A 21,648-nucleotide genomic window follows, 5' to 3' on the forward strand; every position below is an offset into this window, starting at 1 on the left:
TGGAGCTCACCAGGCTGGGGAAGGCTGTTACACCATTTTCCAGCTAATCATTGTCAGATCCGTCCCTTTCTGAGTTTGTCATACTGTTGACTTCTCCTCTGCTTTTTGACAAAAGTGGTTTGAGAATGATGGGGCCTACTTGCCAGGGGCCCCGCTCTGAGAATGGCCATGATTTGAAGTGGAAAGTCACATGTAAACTTGTCTCTGAAACTCGTGCCTGCCTGTTCCCATCCATTGCAGAGTTACGTCCCCATGATGGATGCCGGATCGGACGTTACCTTCCGGTGGACTGTGGACGATAAGCGCTCTTTCACTTTCTACAACGATGTCTTCCATGTTATTTACCAGACACCGGCTGTGTACAAGCTGTCGGTAAGTCACGGGCAGCTGCTACCAATGGGTACTAGCCATGATGGCTTTGCTCTGCCTTCACTGCTGAAGGCAACAGTGCTTTTGAATGCCAGTTGCTTGAAACCACAGGAGGGGAGAGTACTCTTCTGCTCAGGTCCTGCTTACGGGCTTCCCATTGGTTGGCCACTGTGAGAACAGGAAGGCTGGGCTAGATGGGCCCCTTTGGACCTGATGATCGTTTGCATTTATGTTCTTACGCGTTGGGTAACAAGGAGAGGAATGAAGGGGTAAAAGCATGTGAGGATTTCCAGCACGTTTCTCTCTCCCAGAGTGGATGATGGAGAGGAGGGGGAAACAGATGCTGAAGGATGTCATGGTGCACATGCCCCTTGGTTATATATCTGTTCCATACTGTGCCAGAGCTATTTCTTTCTTTTCCCCTTCCCTTATAGCTCACTGCCTCCAACCACGTCAGCAACGTTACTGTGGACTACAACATCACCGTGGAGAAGATGAACAGGATGAAGGATCTGGTGGTCTCTGAGATCCCACCCCTCGTCCCTCAGAACAGCACTGTGGAACTGGCAGCCACGGTTACAATAGACTCTGCTGTGGATGCCACATTCCTGTGAGTTCTCCTGATGTATGATTGGAACAAAACAGAATGAAAAAGAAGGGCTGCGCAGGGGAGTGTTTCCACTCCATGAATCAGGGGTGGGTAGCAGGTTTTCCATGGACTGGGCAGCTGTGTTGGCCTTCCAGCTTTTCCGTTACCTGCCTGCAACTGCATTTAATTGAATGGAATGAATAAAACAACAATGCAATATACAAAAAAATAGAAATAAAAAGTCAATTATATAAAATACATTTTGGGGTTTTGAATCAATAGTCAAATGGTGGATCTTATTCTGATTGCCCCAGCTAAAAGCCTTGCAACCTTTGCTGTCACCTGCTCCTCTTGATCTGCCAAGAAAAAGGACACTGTGGCAGTGGTTGGGTGACCCAGAATGGACAATAAAAGAGGGGTGATAATCTCATTCCTCAAGTCTTTATAAAGAGTGCAAGCCAGAAGGGCATGTGCCACCGATTCGGGAGTGCCATCTCCACAGGGAGATCTGTTACCTGCCTGCAACTGCATGCCTTACTACCTTTTCTGCTCTGCAGGTGGGACTTTGGAGACGGCGACCATGTTGCTTTCCAGTTCAGGCCTCCCTATAACGAGTCTTTCCTCGTGCCAGACCCCAACATTCATCAGGTTGTAATTGGGCATAATGTATCGCATACCTACCAAGAATCAGGTGAGAAAGGTGTTCTGTTTTGTTTTTTGTTTGCGACCATGGCCAATTGGGCAAATGGGATGATGTGTGCCTAGGACAGCTTCTACTTTCTGTGTAGATTCAAATCATAGCCATAGAACTATAGACTTTGAAGGGACCCAATGGACCTCCTGCAATGCAGGAATCACAGCTAAGTATCTGACTACTATTAGCACCCAAATGGGCCCAACAAGCAGCTGGGAATTCATAGAATCATAGAGTTGGAAGGGCCCGCAAGGGTCATCTGGACCAACTCCCTGCAATGCAGGAATCTTTTTGGCCAGCGTGGGGCTCAAGCCCATGACCCAGAGATTAAAAGTCTCATGCTTTACCGACTGAGCTATCCCAACTCTCAGAGTTCACTTTGTGGCCCCTTCCCCTTTTCTAGTCGCTGCCTCTTGTGTACGCAGACAGCACTCAGTGGCTCTACAAAGCAAGTTCCTTTGAGATTGCCTCTCCCCAAATGTTCCCCCTTGGCATTTTTGAACTACCGGTACTCCTGGTGCTCTACTCTGTGTTCCATCCCTGTGGGAGGTCAGGTTGACCTCAGCAAGAAGTAGTTAGCCAACTGGTTGCTATTAAGTGTGGTGTATAATGGCCTTGTGTGAAATTCCCATTGATGGATGGTCTTTGGAAGGCAAGTTGTCCTCTTTTGGTAGGATTCCTCCCCCAAATTCTCTCATGGCAAGGGAGATGTAGGACATCATACAGCGCCAATTGCAACGTTTTATATTTCAGGAATTATATATCATGAATGTGGTGTCTGGTCCCATGTTATTGTGACCGTCAAGTAGTTTGCAATTAATTAACAGGCAAATGCACTGTGGGGGTTTTATGAGAAAGGTTCCTGCACGATCAACAACCCTCTAAATCAACAGGGATTGTCACACAAAACCAGTGTGTTTGTCATTTGACTGACCAGCTAAGGAGCTTTTTTGTGATAATTGCCCTTTCAAGGCTGTTAGAGCTCATTTCAGGCCTCTAGAAGGGAGTTGCAAGACCTGCCTCTTCTGGGGACCGCTTGGGAACTTGCCATATTTTTCGCTCCATAAGACGCACTTTTTTCCTCCTAAAAAGTAAGGGGAAAATATCTGTGCGTCTTATGGAGCGAATGGTGGTCCCTGGAGCTGAATTGCCCAGGGGCCAAAAGAGGATCATGCTTTTAATGTTACAAAGAGAAAAGGGGGTGTTGAAAGGACCCCGCTCAGCAGCTGATCAGCAAGAGATCGGGGGAGAGATAAGAGTCCTGGCTCCCTTTCAGCCCCGCCCTCAATTGTTGAATGTGCTGCAGAGGGAGGTTGTTTGTTTCCCCAGTGACATGTGACTGGCTGATTAGATTATCTGTCTGGAAACTGTAGAAACGGCTCCCTTTCCTTTAGAAGCTGCAGCAATGTGAGTTGAACCCCATAAAAATGGGGCTTTTCCTCTTTGCTTTTCCCCCTTTGCAAAAGGAGCTTTGCTTTTCCCCCTTTGCAAAAAAGCTGCAAAATTTTTAGCTGATCCTCAAAAAAACCAGGGCTTTTCCCTTTGCAAAAAAAGCTGCAAAACTTTTAGCTGATCCTCAAAAAAACAGGGCTTTTCCCTTTGCAAAAAAGCTGCAAAACTTTTAGTTGATCCTCAAAAAAGGGCTTTTCCCTTTGCAAAAAAAAGCTGCAAAACTTTTAGCTGATCCTCAAAAAAACAGGGCTTTTAGAGGAGGAAAACCAGAAAAATATTTTTTTTCTTGTTTCCCCCTCTAAAAACGAGGTGCGCCCTATGGTCCGGTGTGCCCTATGGAGCGAAAAATACGGTGCTTATGTTCAGAGGATTTCTCTGCTGCTAATTTGGCTGTATTTTAAAGTTTTTATTGTTTATTCTTCTTATGAGGTTTTCTATGCATGATGTTTTGAACATCAAGCACAAATGATATAAATAAATGAATACGCAGAATGAAATTATCTGATAACATTCAAATCTTCATACGCTCTGTTTGGCAAGTGAAACCAATGTGCTCCAAATTTTGTGTTTTTAAGAGCAAATGGTGCAGATTAAGTACTTTTTCTTGATTTGTTCTCTCATTCCACTCTGGAAGACAGTCTCTGTAGTGTTGGGTGTTCCTCATTCAGTCCTGTCCCCTCTCTGACATGAAAGATGGGGATGGGGAAGAAAATCAATTCAGTTCTCCTTTCATGGCAGCCTTACCTAATTTATCCTTTCTGAAATAATATGAGAATGAAACTCAGCCATCCTCAGAAATTCAAACCTCTGAATTTTGAAGTACAGTTACTGAAAACAGCATACAAAAGTTGGTTGTATTAGGGGAAATTGTTACATTAAAATGTGCATATTAGGCAAGATTTTATAGAAAGATTTGTACAGTGGGAGAAATTAGCACTGAAATGCTGATGGATTTTCATGATGTGGGAATGTTTCCAAATGGATCTGGATAACAACATAAGAGTGGAAAAATGGGAAACTGAGAGAAACCGAAATTGACAGATTTCCCCCTTCTCAATGAAATTGACAGATTGTTGCTGTTGCCCTCCCTTTCCAACTAAAGGTGCCCAGAGCAGCATGCAACAGAGCAGTAAAAACTGGACAGATTTTTTTAAATTTAAAAAAATGATTAAGATGCAAACCAAAACATCCTCAAAAGTAAGCATTTCACAGTTGCTTATCCTTCATCTACCAAATATGCACATATTGTTCAAAGAGAGAAATCACAGGAGTGGGAAGTTCTTATTCATTTCTCTCCCTCCCTCTCCCTCTCTCCCCCTGCCCCCTTCTCCCCGGCCTGGTCACAAATGCAGGTGAATATATCCTGAGTGTTTTAGTATCTAATGAATTTGAGAACCTAACCTACACGATTCCTGTCCACATCTATACTTACCTGATGGAAGTGACCCTGGAAGTTGACGCAGATGTCTTGGTTGCTGGTCGCCCTGTCACTTTCGAAGCTGTCCCCCTGCCGTCTAGCTATGGGGTCTCTTACACCTGGGATTTTGGGGATGGCATTGTGGCGTTTGTGCAAAGCCTGCCGGCCATAGTCCACACCTACAGCAACAAGGGGGTGTACAACGTCAGCCTGAGAGCCAACAACACCATTAGTGCTGTAGAAACGTTCCAGAGTTACCGTGTCTTTGAAGAGATTAGCGGACTGCAGGTGGTTCTGGAGGAAGCAATGGAACTCCGCACGCCAGTAGAGATCACTGCTTCTGTGGAAACAGGGGACAGCATCCTATGGATATTCGACATGGGTGATGGGACTGTGGTGAACAGTTCTCTGGCATCCGTGATGCACATCTATTTAAAGGAGATGAATTGCACAGTAAACGTCACAGCGACGAATCCAGTCAACTCTGTTTCCCAAGCTGTTCCTGTCCGGATATTCGTGCTGATGGTTCTCAAGATCGAGCCTTCCACTTGTATCCCAGAGCACCCCGACGTACAACTCACTGCCTATGTTTCTGGTAACCCAGAGGACTACCTTTTTGACTGGACGTTTGGAGATGGGTCGTCCAACGTCACTGTGAATGGGGACCCAACAGTGAGACACAACTTCACCCGCAGTGGCACCTTTCATCTTTCTTTGGTCCTCTCAAGCAAGGTCAACAAAGCTCATTATTACACCGAGGTCTGTGTGGAGCCAGAGGTCACCAACGTCTCACTGTTCATAAGGCCGCAGTTCGTGAGACTGGGCAACGAAAGCAAGTTCCAAGTCACAGCTTTACCCCCTTACCCCTATCGCTACCTCTGGGACTTTGGGACAAACGAATCCACTCGGTTTGGTGGGACGGAAGTTAGTTACACCTACAAAGCCCCCGGTGTCTACTTGGTCACAGTGACAGTCTGCAACAACGTATCTTTCAATAACGACTCGGTGTTCGTGGAAGTCCAAGAGCCGGTTGGGGTAGTCAGGATTGAGTCCAACGGCTCGAAGGTTTTGGAACTGAACCAAGTCTACCTGTTCTCTGCCAATGCTAGTGGGACCAATGTGAGCTATCTGTGGTACTTTGGGGATGGCATGAGCCAGCTGGGGAAATTCATCACCCACTCCTACAACAAGAGTGGCACCTATGCCATCACCCTGACGGGCTGGAACAATGTGAGCTTCCGTGAAGCAAGGCTTAATGTGACAGTGAAGAGGCGCCTCCAAGGCTTGACCATCAACGCCAGCAGGACGGTGGTGCCTCTGAATGGTTCTGTGAGCTTCACGGCCACCCTCCTCGCTGGCACTGCTATCCGGTACTCCTGGATCTTGTGCGACAGGTGCACCCCCATCCCAGGCTACTCCACCATCTCCTACACTTTCCGTTCAATCGGGACATTCAATGTAATCGTGACTGCAGAGAACGAGATTGGGTGCCTGCAGGACAGCATCTTCATCTACGTCTTGGAGCAGATCGAAGGGCTTCACATTGCCGGTGGCGACCTCATGGATGACACCTACTTCCCCACCAACAAGACGCTCCAGATCCAGGCGGCAGTGAGGGATGGCACCAACATCTCCTACAACTGGGCTCTCCTGAAGGAAAACCACCCTGTGCAGACTTCTGCAGGAAAGACCTTCTCCCTGGTTGTCCTGGAAGCAGGGGTCTACGTCATCCACCTGAAAGCCACAAATATGCTGGGGAGCTCAACAGTGAACAAGACAGTGGAGTTCATTGAGCAGGTTGGTGTCTTGAAGCCCATCGCTTACCCCAACCCTGCTGCGGTCAACATTTCTGTGAACATAAGTACGAGCGTCACTGCTGGGACTGGATTGATGTATGTTTGGTACCTGGAGGACGGCCTCTTTCTCCAAACTGCCTCCTCTGCCATCACACATTCCTTCCCAAGTCCTGGTGCCAAGGCAGTTACCGTCGTGGCAGAGAACAAATTTGGCTCTGCCAACGCAACGCTTGTGGTATACATTCAGGAGCCCATTGTGGGAGTGAGGATCAGGACTGTGAGGCTGAATTATACTGGCTATGTTGAGTCAGGCTCAGAGGTAAACTTCTCTGGGGAGCTGGAAAGGGGTTCTGACGTAGCTTGGACCTGGAAGCTGCTGAACACCACCATATGTGGGCAAAGAGTGGCCTTGACATTCCCCTCACCTGGAGTCTTCTCCGTCTGCTTAAATGCTTCCAACGATGTCAGCTGGGATGTGACCTGCCACAGCGTGACCGTGGAAGACCCAATTCAGGGCCTAAAACTCACTGTGGGCAAGGAGGTGCTGGAGCCTGGGGAAGAGGTATCCTTTGTCATTGGGATGGCTTCTGGTTCCTCTGTGAGCTATAAGATGAGTGTCAGCGGGAACCACTCAATGGCACTCAACTCTTCCAGCTTCACCTATACATTCACCCAGGTTGGAGATTACTTAGTAAGGGTGACTGCGGAGAACCACATCAGTGTGGACTACACAGAAGTCCTCATTGTGGTGCTGGAGGCCATCCATAGCTTGAAGGTCGCAGACTGCTGTGAGCAAGGCATGCCTGTTGGAGTAGAGAGGAGCTTCACAGCTGAGGTTGACAGTGGCTCGCGGGTGTCATATTTGTGGCAGCTCTCCTTGGAGGGAGACCACGGTCGTTCTCAGGTCCGCGTGGAAGGCCGAAGCATCTCTTATACCCCAGAAGCTCCAGGTCGGCTGGAGATCCATCTCACCGCTTGGAACCGTCTGGGCAGCCTGAACATAACCATTGTGATGGAAGTCCAAGACCTCATAACGCAACTTTCCCTCCTGCCTGTCAGCTCCTTTGCTAACCGGACGACGGCGTTTGAGGTGTCTGTGCTGCCCAGCGCAAGGCAAGTTGCCTTTGGGTGGCACTTTGGAGATGGTTCTCCAGCTGAAAGGACAAGTGTGCCATCCGCCAGCCATATCTACCTAAGGCCCGGGGATTACTTGGTGGAAGTGAATGCCTCCAACCTCATCAGCTTCTCCATCGCCCAGCTCACCATCACGGTCCAGGTTCTAGAATGTGAAGAGCCAGAAGCTGAGTTGGCGTTACCTGGGCAAGTGGTCATGAAGCGGTCGCAGAAGAATTACTTGGAAGCCCAGCTTGACTTGCGGGGCTGCACTAGGTACCAGACCAAGTATGTGTGGGAGATTTACAAAGCCCCCAGCTGCCTGCAACTGGGCGCCTCTGACAAAGTCCTCCTGTCCAACGTGGATGTGAGCCGGCCACAGTTGGTCATCCCCAAGCTGGCACTCAACCTGGGCACCTACTGCTTCAAGTTCCTGGTCTCTTTCGGAGACACACCACTGTCCAAGAGCATTTTTGCAAACGTAACTGTCACGCCTAACAAGCTTGTGCCCATCATCGATGGAGGATCATACCGTGTGTGGTCCAGCACCCGGGACCTGATCTTGGACGGGGAGAAATCCTACGACCCTAACCTGGAAGACTGGGAACAGACGCCGTTGCATTATCAGTGGTCTTGTATGTCTTCCTCCAAGGTAAGCAAGCCCTGGGCTTTGAGTGAAGGAGCAGCTGGGTGGGGGTGCGCTTGTGGGATCTGATTTCCATCATTCTAAAGACTTAGAAGCCTGGTCTGGAACTAGTGCTGCAGGAGATCTGTACTTTGAGAAAGGGGAGGGGCATTGTGAGCCGAGACCCCATTCTCCTCCTGCTTTCTGCCTTGATGTGTTTCGCTTTTTGGATTGGCAACTGGGAGGGGGGGCACAGTAGCTGGGTTTGGCTTAAAGCTTGCTGAGCTCAAGACTGTGGCTGCATTGACACAATATATTTAAGGTACATTCCCCCCCCCCCCCCGCAAGAATATTAGGAGTTGTAGTTTGTTCAGGTTGCTGAGGCATAAACTACAGTTCCCAGGGTTCTTTGGGGCGGGGGAAGGGGGGGCGGACAAAATTTAGTTTAAATGTATGGCATGTATGTGCCTAAAATAGAATTCTAGAGATGCAAGTGGGTGGGGGTTTATTAGGTCATCTAAACCCCCCTGCTCAACGCAGAAAATCCAGTTAGATCAAGGAGAGCCCCCACCTCATCCCCAGGTGATTGATTCGTATGCACTGGAAACCATAATTTGGTTAACAAAGTCCCAAATCAGATTAGCCTTTTTGGCAGCCGCATCACACTGCTGTCTCAGGTTCAGCTTGGGATCAGCTACAATCCTGAGATCCACCTGTTCTGCTGACAAGCCAGGTATTTCCTATCCTATACCTGTGCATTGGATTCCCACCCCACAAAGAGGTTCTTTTCATTAGACTGCAGTGGTGTTTTCCCATTAAACACCCTCGGTTCAAATGTTTGACTTCCTTTGCCCAATTTTAGGAACAGAGCCCCAGGACTGTTAATGGGAAAACACTCACCTGCCCTGTTTCACACCACCTTTATTTTGCTATCTTTCATGACTGTTCCAAAATTGTGTTTTGACGGCATACATATTTTGCCCTGAAGTATGTGGGTTAAACCACAGAGTCTAGGGCTTGCTGATCAGAAGGTCGGCGGTTTGAATCCTCACGACGGGGTGAGCTCCCGTTGCTCGGTCCCAGCTCCTGCCCACCTAGCAGTTCGAAAGCACGTCAAAGTGCAAGTAGATAAATAGGGACCACTCCAGCGGGAAGGTAAACGGCATTTCCGTGCGCTCCTCTGGTTCACCAGAAGCGGCTCTGTCATGCTGGCCACATGACCCGGAAGCTGTCTGCGGACAAACGCCGGCTCCCTCGGCCTTTGGCCATCGGAGGCCGTTTGTAGGTGTGGAAGTTGCATTTATTCTTACTCACTTCCCCTCTTTCCTTTGGCATGCCAACCTGGTGCCCTTCAGATTTTGGAGTACAGCTCCCATCAGCTCCAGCCAGCCCTGCCACGGTTGGTGCAGCCTGTTTTAACAAGATGAGGGTACTAGAACAGGAAGAAGTTTGACCTATACCCAGGTTCTGGTCTCAGACCCTCAGGACAGGACTGACCTTCCGTTTTAAGGCAGGTTTTGAATGTCTCCTCTGCCCTCCTCCTCCCTGTTTCCTTGTGTGCAACAGAGCTCATCTGTGGGGTGTGCGCTCAACTTCACTGCCACAGGGGGAGTCGTTACCGTTTCCCGATCCATACTGGAAGCAGATGTGGAGTACACATTTGACCTCGTCGTCTGGAAAATGGGGATGAGTCCTGAAGCTACGAATCAAACGGTTGGTGTTATGGAGTCCTCAAACAGTGCCTTCCTGTACTGCCGTTGTGGGTTGCTTCAGGGTAGTAGGGAAGGGCAGGCTCATACTCTCCTTGAGAATGCCCCTCCACTGGTACTTACCGGTAATTGTGTGAACAGCCACACAGGGCCCTAGTTCGTACTGATGATTGTGGTGCTCTGTTGAGACTGCATTCAGGTCCCTGGGATCAGAGCCACTCACGCCTGCCTCCCCGATGAATCTGAGAATTTGTTCTGTCTTCGTAAATCTTTCAGTACAACTCCCATCAGCCCCAGCCATCATGACATCGCCACCCCAAAACAAAACTTCCCATTTTTAAGCATTCACATCACCTCACACATATTCTCTGTAATGCTTGCAATACCCGTAAGCTCTACACTACCATTGTTACTGTGGTAATGTTATTGGTTTTGTTCTTATATTTCTATCCCATGTTTCCTCCAAGGTGGTTTACATGGTTCTGCCTCCTCTCCATTTTATCCTCACAAGAACCCTGTGGGGTAGATTAGGGTGAGAGAAGGTGGCTGGCCCAATATCACCCATTGAGCTTCATGGCTGAGTGGGAATTTGAACTCATGCCTGCAAGGTCCAAGTCTGACACTCTAACCATTGTGCCCCACTAGTGTTGCATGTTCATGGCTGAGGCTGAGGTTCTGAGGTGAAGTTTGAGCCGAAAAGTCCCAGGATTTCTGCTCCCATAGATATTTCACTGCTTTTGGCTTTACCCACCACTAGCATGTGGCCCCTGGAAAGTTGCTCACGAATGAATGTGGCCCTTGGACTGAAAATGGCCCCCCCTCAAAGTGCACAAGTGGGATAGGATGAACTCTGATTTGGGAGGCCTGGGTTTGCATTCTGGCTCTGCCACAGATTCACAGTGTGACTGTGGTGAAGTCAGTCTCCTGTGGCTTCAGCTCCCCCATCGGGAAGCTTGTTAAAGATTGCAAAGGAAATTGAAAGTGCTGCTTTCATTGAGAAGCAGCAGGTCCTAAAGGTCCACACACACACACACACACACACATGTTGCTATATGTGGAGTCCTACCTTTGGTGCCTCTAGCTCAGTACTGACTACATTGGCAGGTAGTGACTCTTCAAGGTTTCAGATAGGGAGTCTCTCCTAGCCCTTCCTGAAGGTACCATTAGGAACTGAACTTGGAACTTTTTGTATGCAAAGCAAGTGCTATATTACTCATCTATATTCCTTCCACTAAAATGTAAGATTCCAGTTCTCATGGTTCTGAATAAATGGCTGATTTAAACAGGAACATAGGAAGCCGCCTTATACTGAGTCAGTATTGTTTACACTAACTGGCAGCAGCTCTCCAGGTTTTTAGACAGGGGCTGTTTCTTAGCCCTACCAGGGATTGACATTGGGATCTTCCTCTTCCTACACAGACGTACCATATGTGAAATCATTGGCCCATCTGGCCCATCACTGTTGTCTCTGCAAAGGTCTCTCCAGGCCTCATGGCGAGAGGGAGCTCATCCCCAACCCTGACACCTCAGTCTTTTTACCTGGAGATGCCAATTGCGGATTGAACCTGGGACCTTCTGGATGCAAAGCAGATGCTTTATCACTGAGCTACATGGCTCCCATTTCTGCAGGGAGACAGCTGCCAGATAGATTAGGATAGCCCAGTGTGTTGGGTGGGGTTGCAGACGCAGGCGTGGAATGCCCAGAGTTGCCCATCTACAAATATGAACATTAGGAGAGAAAAAGAACCCTTTTGCTCATAGCCGAGGGTTTTCTTTTTTGCTTTTCTTCCCATGGTGCCTTGGAAAAGCAGAGGGAGAGAGGGAGGGCAACACACACACACTTTCCCCCTTCTTTTTTAAATAACTGCACCTATTGGTAGGCCGCAAAACAAAACTGAGCAGCAAAAGGAATCTGCAGGCCAAAAAACCTTATGGTTTCTATCACCAGCTCCAGGAGAGGCTTGGCAACCCGAGATGCCGTTTGTCTGCAAGTGGAAATTCTTACTGCCTTGATCTCCCTTTTGCTCTTCTCCCTCTTTCCGTGTGTGTGTGTGTGTGTGTGTGTGTGTGTTGTTCTTTTGGAAACTGAAGACTGGAAGGAAAGAGGAAGGTGTGGTGGGGAGGCAGAAAGAACCAAAGTCAAATTGATAGTCTTTCAAGGACATTCCGTACTATCTCGCTTGCCTACATGAATGCAAAACAATGATTTGACTGTCGCAGGGACGGGAGGAACAGATGGGGCCCTTCAATCTTGCTCTGCAGAGGGAGGGCTTTGGTGCTCTTTTAACAGCCTGCCACATTAAACAACAGCTCTATCGCTACTGTCAAAAATGCCTATTATCGCCGGAAGGCTCAAGAGACAGCCTTGGCTTCTGGAGTTATTTAGAGTTGCATGGAGATAATGGCACAATAGCAGGAGTATCTCACAGTTGCTATAGCTCAATAGTGGAGCATCTGCTTTGTATTGCAGAAGGCCCCAGGTACAACCCCCAGCATCTCCAGGTAGGATTGGGAAATAATTTGTAATAATCTAAGAAGAGCCTGCTGGATTGAATTATGGAATCATAGAGTTGGAAGAGACCACAAGGGCCATCCAGTCCAACCCCCTGCCAAGCAGGAAACACCATCAAAGCATTCCTGACAGATGGCTGTCAAGCCTCTGCTTAAAGACCTCCAAAGAAGGAGACTCCACCACACTCCTTGGGTCAAAGGCCCATCATAGTCCAGCATCCTGCTCTCACAGAGGCCACCCAGATGTCCCAAAGGGAACCTGCAGGCAGGACCTGAGCACAAGAACAACCCTCCCCTCCTGTGATTTCCAGCAACTCATATTCAGAAGCATTGCTGCCTCCAACCATGAAGGCAGAGCTTTCTTCTTTGGTGATCACTCGTAGCCGAGTAAGATTGTTTTCCACGAACATGGCAGAACAGAGCAATCATGGCTACTTGGCACCAATATGAATTTGCCCAGTCTTCTTTTCAAGCCATTCAAGTGGGAGGCCACCACTGCCTCCTGTGGGAGTGAGTTCCATAGTTTAACTACATGTTATATTATTCCCTGGAGAGATGCTGCCAGTTAGTGCAGACAGTATTGAGGTAGCTGGACCAATGATCTGGCTCATTATGAGACCGTTTCCTATGCTGTTGGAGAGACAAGTGTTCCATGGAAGTGGAGGCCATCCTGGGGTGCCAGGGTTTAGCAAAGCATTTCCCTATGGAACCCAGCTAGGAATTCTGGGCATTTGCCATTCAATTATCATTTCCAAGCCTTTTTCATACTTGCCCTTTTTGTTTGCTTAATCAGTCAGCAGTCCTGTTTTCGATTGCCTAATTGAGGAAAACCTTGGTGATCGGTATTCCCCTTTCTCCAACAATCCACAGTTGGGCAATAGCTTCAGTGGGACCAACCAAAGTGTTACACAAGTGTGGAAAGCTTTTGAGTCCTCCAGAACTCTTCATTATTAAGATGTTACCCAAAGTAGGAGTTAGGGGTGGGTGGAATGAAGAAAAACTATAAAACCAAACAGGACTCCCAAAGTAGGCTGATGAGGCAGCCATGAGGTCAGCTTGTAGAGTTGATTCTCGGATGGAGATATGGGCAGAACAAGTCCCTCCCAAGTGCTATAGGTAGCAGGTTACAAACCTGGGATTCTGAGACTAAGGCATCTAAGAGAAACGTAAAACACAACGTATCTGATGTAGGCAGGAAGCAGAAGCAAATACAAACTTGGCAGCCTTTAATTTAGTGAAGCCTGGGGTAATTTTGATGAAATAATCCCCTGGAGCAAAGTTGTGTAGTATTAACTAATGGTTGGAGGGGATGTGACCCTCAAAATGCAAAGTCCCTCTTGTGGGGTTGGAAAATCATCACTCTTTGTCTGTAGATTCCAGCTGTGTGAAAAAGGGCCTGTTCATGCCAGCCTTCCCTAAACTGGTACCCAGCAGATGTTTTGGAATACAACTCCCATTATCCCCCAGCCACCATAGCCGTTTTATGATGCTGGGGGTGATGAGAACCGTAGTCCAAAATACTGTAGGGTATCAGGCTAGGGAAGGTTGTTTTCGATGAACATGGAATCTTCCTAGTCCTGTTAGATAAAACCCCTTCTAGGTCTGTATGTCACATGGACTGCCCCTCCTTCCCCCAGCCCCATGTCATCCTATAGATTACAGCCTACATCGTGCAAAATGATTATTTTAAGTAACAGAACAAATCACACAAAATGATGGGGAAATTATGTAAATCCATTAGTTTTGCAGAATTTATATTTATTTAGTAGAAATTATATACTGCTCAATGATCAAAACCTCTAAGCAGTTTACATAAAATATACTTTAAAATTACCAATAAAATCAGATGTTACAAACAAGTTAACCTAAAAAAAATTAAGAAAAGAAATATATCGGTTGTGGGATTCAGGGCCTCATGGTGCAGAATTCAGATTCTTATAGTTCAGAATTCTGCTCTTTCTTTTCTTTCTTTTTAACACAGACTCTGCTTGCTCCAGTTATCCTCTGGGGAGGGATTCTGCTGACACCTCTGCTTCTGTGGACTCACTGTGCTTTCTTTCCCAGGTGCTACTGAAGAAGGGGACGGTCCCCATCGTCTCCCTGGAGTGTGTCTCTTGCAAGGCCCAGTCTGTCTACGAAGTGAGCCGCAGCTCCTATGTGTACCTGGAGGGCACCTGCTTGAACTGCCAGAATAATTCCAAACAAGGGGTAAGGTGGCCGTTGGATATTTCTGGGGTCAGCCTTGCACAGTCAGTTGCCAGTTAATTGGGTGCCTGATGTGCCCCCTATAAGTAGGAACATAGATCATACCATTGGCCCATCTAGTCCAGCATCCTGACCAGATGGGAAACCCGCAAAGCAGGCCTTGAGCACAGGAGTACTCTCCCGTCATGTGTGTTCTAGCAACTGGTATTCAGAAGCTTTGCCGCCTCTGACCATGGAGACAGAGCACCATGGTCTCCGCCATGGATTTTTCTAGTCCTCTTTTAAAGTCACCCTAGTTGTTGTGGGAGATAGTTCCATGGTTTTAACTATGCACTGCATGAAGGATTCTTCCAGCATTCATTGGATGCCCACAACTTCTAGTGTTATGAGAGAGGGAGAAAAAAAGTTTTTCTCTACCCACTTTTCCCACTTTCACACCATACAGCTCCCAAAATCTTTGGCAGGAAGCCGTGGCTGTTTAAAGTGGTATCACAGTGTTTTAAATGTTCTGTTGTGAATGTGGCCTGTGTTGTTAAGCACAACCCAATCTCTAGGCGGTGAGAGGTTTTCCAGGGTCCGAACACTTTTCATGGGTTTGGATTCCTTGGATTGATGGCCACTGGAGACTTTATGGAGTTTCTGTGATAATCAGATTTTATTTACACTTATATACAGGCTGAGCATGAGATGGAAGTTCTCACTGAATTCCTTATGCCACAGCTGATGGAGCACTCTGGGAAATCCCTGAGATTTAGACAGCCTTTACTAGGGATCGAGCTTTTAGTGCGGTGGGCCCTGCCCTGTGAAACTCACTGCTGATTGATGTTTATCAGGAATCATCCCTGCCTTCTTTCAGACACTTCCTATAAACTGTATTATTCACACAGGCCTTTGCCATGTGAATTTCTTTTTACCAACCAGTATTTATGTATTCTGTATACCACTTGGCTGTGTTTTTATGGAAGTGTGGTCTATAAACATTTAAAGCGACAACAAACAAAAGCTCCCAAGAGATCCTACTTCCTCGTCAAGTAGAGAACATGATTCTTACAGAGAACAGACCTCTTGAGTCTCTGTCAGATCTAGTTTCAAGTTGCTGTTGAACTGCAACTCCCACCATCCTTGACCATTGGCTTTGCTGACTGGGGCTGATGGGAGTTGTAGTCTGCAGCATCTGGAGGGTACCAGGTTAGGGAAGCCTGCTTTAAACCAAGTGATGGGGCCCTGCAGAGGTCCTAGGACTTTTCAATCTCACCCCCACCCGTGTTCTCCTGTTCTCTCTAAAAAAAATAGTTGGAAAGTGATGTAATGCAGGAGACTCAAGCTGGATCCCACGGTGGAAGTATTCCCAGCAGACAGTTTGGGCTCCTGCCTGTTCTCCTTGGCCCAGATGTCTGGGAATGGAGCTGAACGATCATCCAAAACTTTGGCCGGATGTTGAAAGTAACTTTCCTCTACACACACACACAGACACACACGCAAACTCAGTCTGAAAACGTTAGAAATTCCTTTTTAAATTTCTGCATGACAAAAGTTGAAGCTTTTCTTGGTCTTTTTCTGCGCCTCTTTTGTCTGTGTAGAAATGGTCGGCACACAGCTTCAAAAATAAGACTCTGGCCTTGGACAGAACGACCACCTCCACCGGCAGCAGAGGAATGAACCTGGTTCTGAGGCCAGGGGCTCTGAAGGACGGCGAGGGCTATACCTTCACTCTGCACATTACAGATCTGGCCACAGGGGAGGAAGGCTTTGCCTCCATCGACCTGTTTCCAAACCAGCCACCATTCGGAGGGTCCTGCTGGTTGTCTCCAATGGGACCTATCCAAGCGTTGACTGCCAAGATTCATTTCGAATGTACAGGTGAGACCAGAGTGCAAGATTATGTCCAACACTGGCTTCAAAATACGTACCTGACAGCAAATTATGCTTGGTTTGATAGATCCCTAAAAGAAATAGGAGGGACAGTGTAGTATATTAGATAGACTAGGTTTGGGGAACTTTTGGTCCTCCAGATGTTGCTAAACTACAGTTCCCATCAGCCCCAGCAAGTGTAGCCAATGGCTAGGGGAGATGAGAGTTGTAGCTCTGCAGCATCTGCAGGGCTAAAGGTTGCCCACACCTTAGATAGATGATTGAACTTATTGGAGACTTGTCTTAAAGCTAGTCTTTGGCTATGGGGCCTATGGAACAGGTGTCTCTGAGTGTATCCTGAGCCATCTTTATTATTCTTTTGTTTGTTTATTAAATTTATATGCCGCCTTTTATCCAAGGATTATTTATTACTTTTATATCCCAGCTTTCCTCCAGGGAGCTCAAGGTGGCCTACATATTCCTCCTCCCCATTTTCCTCTCCCAACAACCCTGTAAGGGTTCTTCATTTCAGAAGCTTAATTCAGGTGGGAAAAGTCAATTTGTTGAACAACTGGAAGCCATGCTGGTCACCAACAGTAGTGCCATTAGTTCATGTTTCAGAAGCCCAAAAGGTGTCAGCTAGGAGTTGGGCATTCCCAATGTCACCTACATCACAGAAATTTGGCAGGCATCCTTGCTGCTCACTTTCAAGTGTCTCTTGAATACATTTTATGCCAACAGTCTTATTCAGTTGTTCATATTTTCTTAAGATGAGCCTGCCATTTTTTTATGACTATTCTGTATTATGTCTTTATGGTACCTTAAAATTCTATATTGTACTTGCTGTACACCATGTTGGTGTTGCATATGAGTGGACAGTTGATGAATATTTAGTATAAACAAATAAATCGGTTGGGTTGTATCAGCTAAGTTGTCCTCTGAGCCAGACCCATTGAAATTAGTGGCCTTACGTTAGTTGTGGCCACGATTTTCAATGGGTCTACTCTAATATTGGAAGCAACCCATTGCAAATTACCCAGTAAATCCTGATCTACCTTCTGTGTGTATTTGGCTGGCAGGCTGGAGAGATACAGAGGACGAAGATACCCCCTTGGTATACACACTGCTTGCTGCCCGCTGCCGAACCGGCCACTGTGAGGAATTCTGGGTATATAAAGGCAGCCATTCCGAACATTCTGCCTTCCTGCCCCCTGGATTCCAGGAAGGAGGCTCACTGGTGTCTGTCTCGGTGCTGGTGCAGGACCAGCTGGGAGCAACCGTTGTGGCTTTCAACAGGTGATGGTTGTTGCTGTCGTTTAATTTGTGGCTCACTTCCACTGGGAGCATCTTGAAGCAATTCCACAATGCAGTGGAAACACATTTAAAACTGTTGGACACATTAAAAAGAGTTAAAGCAATGTCAAATCCAATACAGGTGACAGCTAGGACAAAAATCTCCACATAGAAGGGTCTTTCCTTTCCAAAATAGTATTCTTTTTGCAGAAGATGAACGAATACTGCTCTGCTGACTTCAGAAACCCATATGAGCACTCATAAACACCCACAAACCCTACTGTTTCCTCAGTCCCTTCCAAATGCTTGTCATTTCTTTGTCGGCAGCCAGATGGGTAGGCTGGATGACTGGTCCATCAACAGGTGAGCCTGCTGCCACCAGTCTCCCCCCCCCCTTGCATAATAAGGGATGCCCCCACCCAGTCCTGTTTGCTTGGAAATAGTCTTAACCTATTTCAAAGATCAGTCCAAACTTGCATGGGTTAGTACAAAATGTTCAGCAGTTTTTATTTGAGTACACTCCACATCCCTGGGAAAGAATTTCCTGTAGGTCTGTAGAGGGGTTTCCAAGAGCCTGGAGACTTCCAAGTTTAGGGTGAGTTGGCATCAGCCTTACCCAATTTAGCATCTGTTCATAGCACCTCAGCTAAAGAGTCAGACACATTCTGCTTTCCCTTTCTCTAGTTTAAAACCCTCAAGCTAAAGCCAGTTATCTATTATTATAGCAAGAGGTGTGTTTCCTTTGTATCCTGAGATCACACTTTGATCTGGTCATCTTTCCTCCTGGTTCTCTAATCTACCAACCCATAAAACCTCAGGGAAGTACTAGGGTGTTAATTCCCAGCTACAGACACTTAATTCCCAGCCAGGGTGCCACCTTCCAGACTGACCTCTGACCAGGCTTAACGAGTTAACCTCCTGATGCCCTAGCAAACTTAGGAGCAAGAGTTACAATTTTATGTAACAGAACAATTCCTTTGCAGTGCCCTTCAGGTGCTTTGGAGTTGACAATAACTCCTGGCATCTGTTGGGGAAAGGCTGATGACAAGGGTTTGTCCAAATTTACAGCTCTTTTGAGATAATATGGGCGGCAGGCAGGAGATCGATACTCTCTGAAATGCAAGTTTGTTGGTTTATAAATCAAGGGGAGAGACTGTGTCTGTAAGCGCTGTCCAATTTGTATGACTCAAGAAAGGATTCAGCACCCTTTTCTCATCAGTAATAAACAGCTTCGTGGTGATGAATGGGCTTCTGCCGGGGACAAATTGGAAACAGAGCAATGCAACATTCATCTTAAAACGAGATGCCTGCTTCCCTTGCTGGCATCACACGCCCCTGCTCCTTTCTTAGAACAATTCTGGGGAAGCCGAGCTGATCCATCACAACAAGGCTTTAATGTGGAGAGGAAAACATGTGAGGAGCCTGAGTGGGAGTGTGTGTCCTTCCCTTTAGCTTTTGTGCATCTCAAGAAAACAACTAGGGATTGAAGAACGCTAAGCACCATATGAAGTGCTCCATCTCCCTAAACCACAAGGACTCTTCACACAAAGTTTGCAGTGTTCCCCTTTGGGGGGGGGGGAACACAAAAAACACTGTCCCATATTTAAAATATAATACTGCAGATAGAAAACTACCATATAAGACACAAAGCCCTCTCTTGCCCATCTATTTTTCTATGTGCGGGGAATTTTTGCATGACACTGAGAGGTTGTTTTCCTTCCCAGCTCCATGGCCATCACACTGCCCAGCACTCCGGAAGGATTCCGCAGCCTTCCCCAGTGGCTTTACAACCAGACCGAGGTGGTGCTGCAGGGCCTGGTGAAACAGAGTGATCCCCAACAGGTCATTGAATATTCCTTGGCTCTCATCACCATCTTAAATGAGGTATGAAGCAACACCTTTTTGGTGGCTGGCTGGAATGATAGTGCAAGGTGTTCAAGGTGTTACTATTAGTACAGGAAGCCCTTAATAGCTTAGGACCAGTTTATCTGTGAGATTGCCTTACTCAACATGTTTCCCTCTCCCAGAGGCTACTTACCCCATGGAAATGGAAAGGTTTCCCTCCTTGCTTGTCACTGAAAGAGAGAGCCCATGGCTTGTTTATTCATTGATTTATTGCATTTCTATCCCATCATTTTCTCCAAGGAGCTCAGGGTAGCACCCATGATTCCCCCTCTCTTCATTTAATCCCCACAACAACCCTGTGAGGTAGGTTAGTCTGAGAGGCAGTGGCTGTTCCAATGTGAGGCAGTGAGCTTCATTCATAGCTGAGTGGGAACCCTGGTCTCTCCCTGGTCCTAGTCTTACCCTAACCAGTACACTACATAGTACATAGGCTCTCATAAGAACTGGCTTAAGAATCTAGTTCACATACTTTTCTTTTCACCCCCGATGTAAGTATGAGTGCTCCATGCGTTTGAAACCAGAAACCAAACATGAAGACCATCTCCGGGCCTGGACACGGAGGAACATTACAGAAACTCTGATTTCTCTTAATGTGACCACTGTGGATGACATCCAGCAAATCGCGGCTGCCCTGGCTCAGTGTACGGTAGGTGGCATCGCATTGCTCTGCCTCTTGGGCATAGGGAGCAAGTGGGAGGGGGGCTGGGGCTGAAGGGAGTTGGACCACAACTCCCATCAGTCCCAGCTAGCATGGCCATAGGATACTGGGACTGATGGGAGTTGTGGTCCAAAACATCTGAAGGACACCAAGTTTATTTTTTTGTTAGATTTATATCCCACTTCTCCTCCAAGGTGCTCAATGGTGTCCATGGTTCTCCCATGGGCTGGGGTTTCTCAGCCCCTGTGAGTACATTTGCTAGTGTTTGGTGTCAAAGATAGCAGTGCATGCCTGGAAACTGTTGTGTGGGAAGTAGCAGTTTGCCATTTGCAGAAGCCAGATCTTATGCTCACATGAGGACTGGCAGCTTGATGGCTCGACATATAAGGTCAATTAACTTGCATCTTGGATTCACAGGTAGCCAACAAGGAGTTTGTTTGCCAAGCTTGCCTGACAAAGACCTTGAAGAAGCTGAAAGACATGATGGCCATTTTGCAGGGAGAGACCATGCAAGGGACCATGACCCCAACAACCATCGCAGACAACATCCTCAACATCATGGGTGAGTGCGCAGGGAAGTTCATTTTTGAAGCAGCATTCCCCAACCCCGAGTCCTCCATATGTTTTGGACTACAGTTCCCACCAACCTCAACCAGCACAGCTGTAAAAGTTGGGAGTTTTAGTACCTGGGAAGGGCTAGCTCAGTGGCAAAGCATCTGCTTTGCATACAGAAGGTCCCAGATACAATCTCTAATAGCATCTCCAGGTAGAACTGGGGGGAAACTCCCTTTCTGAAACCGTGTACAGCTGCTGCCAGTCAGTGTAGACAATATAGAGTTTGATGGAGGAATACCTGGGTTTAAGCCCACCTCCTGTGTTCCTATGTTAATAAATCCCCAGATCAATTTGCCATATGCATAGCAAATCTTCAATTTTGAAAGCCATTCTTGAGAACCCGAGGGAACAGCACATAGTTTCCCTTTAAGTGAGAGGTAAGGGAGTAAGAAACACTTTACACTTCGCTTCAGCAAACGAAAACCCTCACATTCATTTGTTAGGAATTCATAATTCCTTTCTCTGTGAATTTGAGAGAGTGGAATGCAATATTCCGTGTCATTATGCAGTTATGCAGTTCATGAGATCCTAAGGGAAACCCAGTGGGATCAGTATTCAAGGTTCAGGTGTAAAAAAAAGGGTCCATCTAGATTTCTGCTGAGCACTGTTGGCTTCTCTGCATTTCTTTCCCTTCCATCAGGATTGAGTTGCAGCATCTTTGCTTATGGTCATCCTCAGCATCAAACATAACTGGAGGGCAGGAGGTTTAATTTGTGGTTGGATGATCAACACAGTGCTTAATTCACGGGTGAGGGATCTTTTTCAGCTTGGAGGTCACATTCCCTCATGGGCACTCTTCTGGGGCCAGGGAGAAAAGTGAGTGGAGCTGTGGATCAGACTCTTACT

The 21,648-nt window shown here is 47.2% G+C and overlaps 1 protein-coding gene across 1 annotated transcript in view; it reads left to right on the top strand.

The window, feature by feature from the left end:
- Window positions 1-21,648, top strand: part of PKD1 (polycystin 1, transient receptor potential channel interacting) — a 69,827-nt gene that overhangs the window by 21,844 nt on the left and 26,335 nt on the right. Inside the window, exons 12-22 of the mRNA XM_033166412.1 lie at window positions 241-372; window positions 804-979; window positions 1,516-1,649; window positions 4,457-8,082; window positions 9,622-9,768; window positions 14,340-14,483; window positions 16,061-16,340; window positions 17,411-17,627; window positions 19,349-19,508; window positions 20,023-20,175; window positions 20,605-20,749. Coding sequence (XP_033022303.1) covers window positions 241-372; window positions 804-979; window positions 1,516-1,649; window positions 4,457-8,082; window positions 9,622-9,768; window positions 14,340-14,483; window positions 16,061-16,340; window positions 17,411-17,627; window positions 19,349-19,508; window positions 20,023-20,175; window positions 20,605-20,749 — 5,314 coding nt within the window. The remainder of the gene's footprint in view (window positions 1-240; window positions 373-803; window positions 980-1,515; window positions 1,650-4,456; window positions 8,083-9,621; window positions 9,769-14,339; window positions 14,484-16,060; window positions 16,341-17,410; window positions 17,628-19,348; window positions 19,509-20,022; window positions 20,176-20,604; window positions 20,750-21,648) is intronic.

Source organism: Lacerta agilis, chromosome 13, assembly GCF_009819535.1.
Source record: "Lacerta agilis isolate rLacAgi1 chromosome 13, rLacAgi1.pri, whole genome shotgun sequence".
Lineage (NCBI taxonomy): Eukaryota > Metazoa > Chordata > Lepidosauria > Squamata > Lacertidae > Lacerta > Lacerta agilis.